We start from the raw sequence: 6,759 nt of genomic DNA, 5'->3' as shown, positions 1-6,759 counted from the left end.
AAAATTTAAAAAAAAAAAAAGAGGATCCTAGGGGCAAGGGAGCTCTCAGCTCCCTGGGGCTTAGACAGTGTGCTTTCTAAGTCTACTCCTGACTGGAAGTAAGAGTAGCCTCATCTGATCAAGAAGTCGTTTATCGAGTAGCCAATTGTGCATGGCACCATCCTGGGCACAGAGGAAAGTAAAGGCCAAAGTCGGCACCCCTGTGGGGGAAACGGCAGTTTGGTGGGGCCCCAAGTTCTCTAGCCTGCTCCAGAGGTAACTCCTACAGCTCACCCTGAGAGGAGGGCTGGCCTCTGACCCACCTTGGTTAGTTGACCAAACCCCTGGGGCCAATCTTCTTCCTGATAGGGATCCTTGGGATATGTCTTCACTGGTGAACGATCTCCATGTCGGTACAGCTGAGGAAGGAAAACCATTTGTCCACAGATCAGAAAGCGCTCCTTGATGGGGAGCACAGAGCCCCCTCCGCCCTACATTGAGGCAGGAAGCTCACTCCTTCCTGCAAAAGACCTGCACACAGGATTCAGTAACTTCTTCCAGATCCCAGAGAATTCTATCTTGGCTAAGCAATGCCACTGGGGACCTTGGGCAAAGCCTAAGGTAAATGTGGGAAGAGAAAAAGAGATGTGAAAACAATGCACTTGGTGGGAAAAGTGGAAAAAAGGTCACCAAAGCCTTTGTCAGAGAAGGGTCGCCTATCCATCCAACCACATTCCCGTCCCAGGGCAGACTCACCCCGACCAGGGGTGTCAATCAATTCTGAACCCAGCCCCCTAACTCCCAAGGCCAGCTGTCCCCTCCTCAACCAGTTGCTCCTTCTCCTGGAGAACCCCCGACCCCCAGCACCAGCCCCTCCTTCCATCCGCAGGCCTCTGATCCTCCAGCTCCAATGAACCGCTTGGTGACCTCATCTCTTGTTACCAAAGTGACGAAGCGCAGACTCCGGGCCTGGGCGGGTGGCATCACTATCAGGTTCACGCCAAGAAGGAGCTGGAGAAGAGCCGCCCGGCTCCAACCAGCCTGTCTGCCCGCCATCACCGCTGTAAGTCAATTGGGGCAAAGAAACCGGAACCCACTGGGTGGCACCTGCAGCTGCCGCCCGGACGCACCCATGAGAGCACATACCGGAAGTGCGCTCGCGGCCATCTTGCTAAAGGAGGGAGAAGAATGGTGGGAGAAGAAGGAATCTGCGAGGGAATGCTTGTGAAAGTTCGCCATCCGACTGTGGGAGAGGAGCGTGGGAATGTAGCCCGACCTCGCACGTCTTGGTAAAAGGGTCATGAGTTCGGGTTTGCTTCTCCGAAGGGAAACCCCATACTAGGGTGGCCTTTTTTTGGACGGTGGCCGGGACAGCGAGCGAGCCCGCGGACTGGGATACTGCTGGGCCTGTAGATCACAGTCGGACCCAACAAAATAACAGTCGATCGCGACTCAGAATGACCCGGTAGGACAGAGTAGAACTGCCTCATAGGGTTTTCAAGGCTTCCACATCTTTCTCCCAGAGCGACTGGTGGATTGAAACTACCCGCCTTTCGGTTAGTAGGTGAGCGCTTAATCACTGCACCGCCAAGACTCCTCCCCAGAGCCAGAGGGGAGTCCAAAAGGGAGGTGAGAGATGGGGAAATAATAGGGTGCCCTTTCTCCATGCCCTTGTCTTCGGGTGGAGTGTGAGCCTTGGCCCTGGCACTGTTTTGCAGGAGCGGTCATGTTTAGGGTGCAGGGTACACCGTGTAAACAGTCCTTTGGACTCCCTCTGTCCTTGAGGTTGGTCCGGGTCTAGCCTACTGCTCATGCCCAGAGCAAAACTGCAATAGCTGTCATTTCCCTTCCCAGTCCTTCCTCTGCCTTCCCACCTGTCCATTTCCAAGTTTTAGTTAATTAGAATCAAGATCTTCCCAGAAGAGTTGGGTTGCACAGGTGTTCAGACCTTATAAACTCAAAGCAGTGAATCCCTAGGAAAGGAATTTCAGAGCACTAGAGAAGATATTTAGGGGTAAGGGACAGACACATAGCATAAATTGGGAGCATGTGGGGTGTCGGCACAATCAGGCTCTCTTGACATTGGCCCTTTGGTGCAGCCAGTTTGGCCTTACGGCTTTGTAACTGAACTTTTGAAGTGACACACAGGGGAGAGTCGGACCATAGCCCCTTGGGATGCTTTGATTCAGAAGCAAATCCCCTTCAATTATCATAGCAAACAAAACCTGATGAGATCTGGGAAAGGCCACAAAGTTATCTTGTCCTAGGACTCTGGATTCAAATTGAATAGTTACAATTATTTAGATGTACCTCAGGATTCAAATTTTGCTTCAGGAGTTCTCTGGCACAGAGGAAGCTGAGGAGGAATAGAATATGAGAGCAAGTCACAAGCTTCTTTGTGAATCAGATGAAATTTTAATCCCGGCTCCTCCAGAACAACAGCCCCCTACACAAATGGAATTTTGCATATGATTCCAAGAGGTTCACAAAGAGTGACCTAATTAGCATCTTTCCATCACTGCTTTAACCCAACCGAGTCCCCTTACTTTAGAGAAGGAAACAAGTCCAGAGAAAGCAAGTGACTTGCCTAAAATCACACAGTTTAGGAAGGTGGATGAAAACTCAAGCTCTCATCCCCAGTCAAATAGTCTTTATAATGGGCTGTTTCCTGCAGGCTATTGGAACTGCATCGTAAAACTCATTTTGGTGGTCCCAAAGTACCTTCAATAAAAAGGTTGCTAACAAAGGAAACCTTTTCACATTGGTGAGATGAGTGAATGGAGGCATAGCTAGTTGGCAAAATACTGCATATTAATGGGAGGTCTGTGCGTGTGAATGTGTATGGGTTTTCTTTTTCTTTGTTTGATGTGCCTCTTACTGTCCTTGTAAACCAGCTGACCATTGTGTCTTCAGAATGTAAATCTTGGGCTCACTAAATTTTAGGAAATAAAAGACTCTCAAATTAATCTTTGTTTTTTTTTTCTAGTTAATTATATTTATACCTTTGTGCCTGAAAACATCCCACGTGGAAGGGATTGACGGAGCAGATACTGTTTTTTTATAGTGAGAAACAATTCCAGAGGGGAGAACATGAGGATTGTGGGTTATACCACCAGTAGATGGTAGTCCCACATGCTTCTCCTGGTGTCTTGACCCCCAGCTTCTGCATATTTTCTACCAGATGATCCTGTGCTCCTAATTACAGATGGAAAAAAAAAAGATGCAGGTAGATGGGTAGAGAGATGGATACATGGGCCTTCTCCAGACCACATAAATCAGAATTCCTGAAGGTGAGGTCATGTTTGGGAACCACTGCTCTACCTTGTGTTGACAGAGTAATCCTAAGTCCAGGTGAGGTACCATTTTTCCCATCTAGGGAGGCAATTGTTTGCTTTTTTTTTTTTTTTAATAATGACCTTTGAGTCAGCTCTGCCTGTATTCGAAATCAATATTTGCCCCTTGCTGGTAACTTATCTCATGGGAGCACTGGTTGCGTAGTGCCTAAGGCATTTGACTACTAACCAGAAGGCTGGCGGTTCAAACCCCCCAGCCACTCTTCGGAAGGAAGACTGGGCAATCTACTTCCGTAGAGATACTGCCTCAGAAACCCAAAGAGGTGTCGCTATGAGTCAGATCCGACTCCGTGACAGTGAGTTTGGTTTGGTTTTAGGTTTAGTGACTATCTCATAGGGTTATTGTGAGAATAAATAATACATATCAAAATAAATGTGTGCTCTTGTTGTTAGGTGCCATTGAGTTGGTTCCTGTTACAACAGAAAAAACACTGTTTGGTCCTGCACCATCACATTCCTTGCTATGCTTGAGCCCTTGTTGCAGCCACCATGTCAATCCATCTTCCTGAGGGTTGCAGTATAGTGAGTTGCATGGTATGGCTTTTCTAGCCATTGTCTTTGTAACTCCCACTGGATTACTGCATGGGACCATGCAGATATGTGTCAACTTGGCTGGGCAGCTTGGTAGTAGTTATTCCCTACAACAAGACTGGCAATTAGCTCTGTGGTAGAATTTGCTGTGAACAACTGAGTAGCTGCTTTTAAACTCCTGATTGTTAAAGTCAACCACCTGGGGTATTTCTGTTGGCACAGCACAAAGTAGTCTTATGGGAAATTTCACTTTCTCTCAGGTGTGTAGAACTCTGATGTTGGGATTGGTTTGTTTTGCCACTCTGCCAGGCTTAAAATGAGCCCTCCTAGAGGTAGAGGGGAATCTCACTGCCAGCTCAGAGAGACACCTGGCTGAAAGCTGGCAGCAGTGGAACCAAGAGGCATGGGACAGAGCTGCAGGCTTGCTTGGCCCACAGAGACCAAGGACCAGAGAGGCATGTGTAAAGGCACAGCAGATGGGAGACTGTCCCGATTGAGGAATGTATCCTGAGTGTGTTCCTGAACTTGAATTGTAGCCTGTTACTTCCCTAATAAACCCCATAATCTGAGTTTTGTTTGGCCACTGCAGCAAATTAGCGAACTCAGCAGAGAGGTGATGGGTGCTGCAGGAGGGACGGTTGGTGTCAAGGTAAAAGGACTGGTGGGTGGTGGCATGTGTGGCCTCAGGAACAGGCCTTGGGCTGCTGATGGTGATTCTGTCCTCCTCTTGTGTAGTTAGAGGTCAAAAGATGCTGCCTCCCTGCCCCTTTAGTAGTCTTCTTTTTCACTGACCTTTTACTTGACTGAGCATGATACCCTCTCCAGTGACTGGTTCCTCCTGATAACACATCCAAAGTATGTAAGATGAAGTCTCACCATCTTCCCTTCTAAGGTGCATTCTGGCTGTACTTCTTCCAAGACAGATTTATTTGATCTTCTGGCAGTTCATGATATACAGTATTCTCCGCTGATACCATGATTCAAAGCCATCAATTCTTTAGTCTTCGTTATCCATTGTCTAGCTTTTGCATGCATACGAGGCAACTGAAAATAGCATTCCTTGGATCAGGTGCACCTTAGTCCTTAAGGTAACATCTTTCGTTTTTAGCACTTTAAGAGGTCTTTTGCAGCAGATTTGTCTAGTCTAGTATGTCATCTGATTTCTTGACAGCTGTTTTCATGGGCACTGATCGTGGATCCAAGTAAAATGAAATCTTTGACAACTTTAATCTTTACTCTGTTTATCATGATGTTGCTTACTGGTCCATTTGTAAGGATTTTTGTTTTCTTTATGTTGAAGGATGTGGTCCTTTTTTTGGCGGGGGGTGGGGGGTGGAGATTAGTTTGTCCTTTACTGTTGGACGCGTTTCCTTTTTTAATTTTTATTATGATATGGGTGAAAGTGTGCAGAGCAAATTCATTTTCCATACAGCAGTTCATACACATTTTGTCTCATGACATTGATTGCAGTTCCCCACAATGCAGCAGCCCTCTTCTCTCTTCCTCTCTGTAGTTACCTCTTCCCTGTACCCTTCCTTCCCATGCACTCCCACCTCCCTAAGCTGTCTCCTTGTGCATACACTGCCCTTCTGTTCTCCCAGAATTGATCACTCCAAGTAGTCTATCTACCTGATACAAATGTTCAGCCCATATGCCTATTATTTGGCTGGAAGCCATAAGTGGAAGTTCAGTTCCAGACCTGAAGTGTAGCTAGGGGTTCTTTTCTTTTTTTAAATTGTGATGTGGGTGAAAGTTTACAGAGCAAATTTGTTTTCCATTCAACAGTTCATATATATTTTGTTTTATGACATTAATTGTAATCCCCATAATGTAATAGCTCTCTTCCTACTTCCTCTCTGTGGTTCCCTTTTCCCTGTGCTTTTTCCTGTGTATTCCTGCCCTCTGAGCTGTCTCTCTGCACAGAGGCTACCTTTCTGATCTCCCATAGTTGATTGTTCCAGGGAGTGTACCTACCTGGTGTAATTGTTCACCTTGTCCTGTCTATTGTTTGGCTGGAAATGAAGCCATGGGAGTGAGTGCAATCCCAGGCCTGAAGGGTAACTAGGGGCCATAGTCTTGGGGGTTTCACCAGACCAGTAAACCTGGTCTTTTTTATGATTTTGAGTTTAGCTCTACACTTTTCTCCCACTCTATCCAGGATCTCCAAAGTCTGATCCCTTTCCAGTGGTTGGCAGTGGTAGCCAGGTACCATCTAGTTATTTTGGTCTCAGGGTCATATAGGCTGAGGGTCCCATGGTCCAGTAGTCCCTTGGACTAATTGTTTCCATGCATCTTTGATTTTCTTCACTCTTCTTTGCTCCAGGTGAGGAAAGATCAATTGTTGCATCTTAGATGCCTGCTCACAAGCTTTTGAGACCCCAGTTGCTACTCACCAAAATAGGATATAGAACAATGTTTTTGTGTAACATGTTATGCCAGTTGAGCTTGATGTCCCCCATGACTATGATCCCACGCTTGTGGACCCAGAGACACACTCCCTTAAGGTATTTGGCTGTGGCTAGTCAAATGGCCTTTGCATAGTCTGTAAAACACAGGTAAACATCTTTCTGGTAATCTGTGCTTCCAGCCAAAATCCATCTGATCAGCAATGATATCCCTTATTCTGCTCCTCTTCTGATTGGCTTGAATTTCTGGAAGTTCCCTGTTGATGTACTGCTGCAATTTTTTAATTATCTTCAGCAAAATTTTATTTACATGTGATATTTTTATTATTATTTTTATTGCGATTTGGGTGAAGATTTACAAAGCAAATTCACTTTCCATACAGCAGTTCACATAAACTTTGTCTCATGACATTGACCACAGTTTACCACAATGCAACAGCTCCCCTCCCACTTCCTCCTGATAGTTACCTCGTCCCAGTGTCCATCCCTCC

The 6,759-nt window shown here is 46.3% G+C and overlaps 1 protein-coding gene across 1 annotated transcript in view; it reads right to left on the bottom strand.

Annotated features, from left to right (window-relative positions):
- Window positions 1–1,251, bottom strand: part of ACP2 (acid phosphatase 2, lysosomal) — an 8,407-nt gene extending 7,156 nt beyond the window's left edge. Inside the window, exons 1-2 of the mRNA XM_007957540.2 lie at window positions 922–1,251; window positions 303–398 (exon numbers count right to left, since the gene is read on the bottom strand). Coding sequence (XP_007955731.1) covers window positions 303–398; window positions 922–1,035 — 210 coding nt within the window. The 5' untranslated portion in view covers window positions 1,036–1,251. The remainder of the gene's footprint in view (window positions 1–302; window positions 399–921) is intronic.
- Window positions 1,252–6,759: the final 5,508 nt, after the last annotated feature.

The sequence above is a fragment of the Orycteropus afer genome, unplaced genomic scaffold (assembly GCF_000298275.1).
Source record: "Orycteropus afer afer isolate SDZICR_OR568_19922 unplaced genomic scaffold, OryAfe1.0 scaffold00756, whole genome shotgun sequence".
Classification (NCBI taxonomy): Eukaryota; Metazoa; Chordata; class Mammalia; order Tubulidentata; family Orycteropodidae; genus Orycteropus; species Orycteropus afer.
Note: the sequence above shows the minus strand (reverse complement) of the source record. Positions and strands in the feature narration are given on the sequence as shown.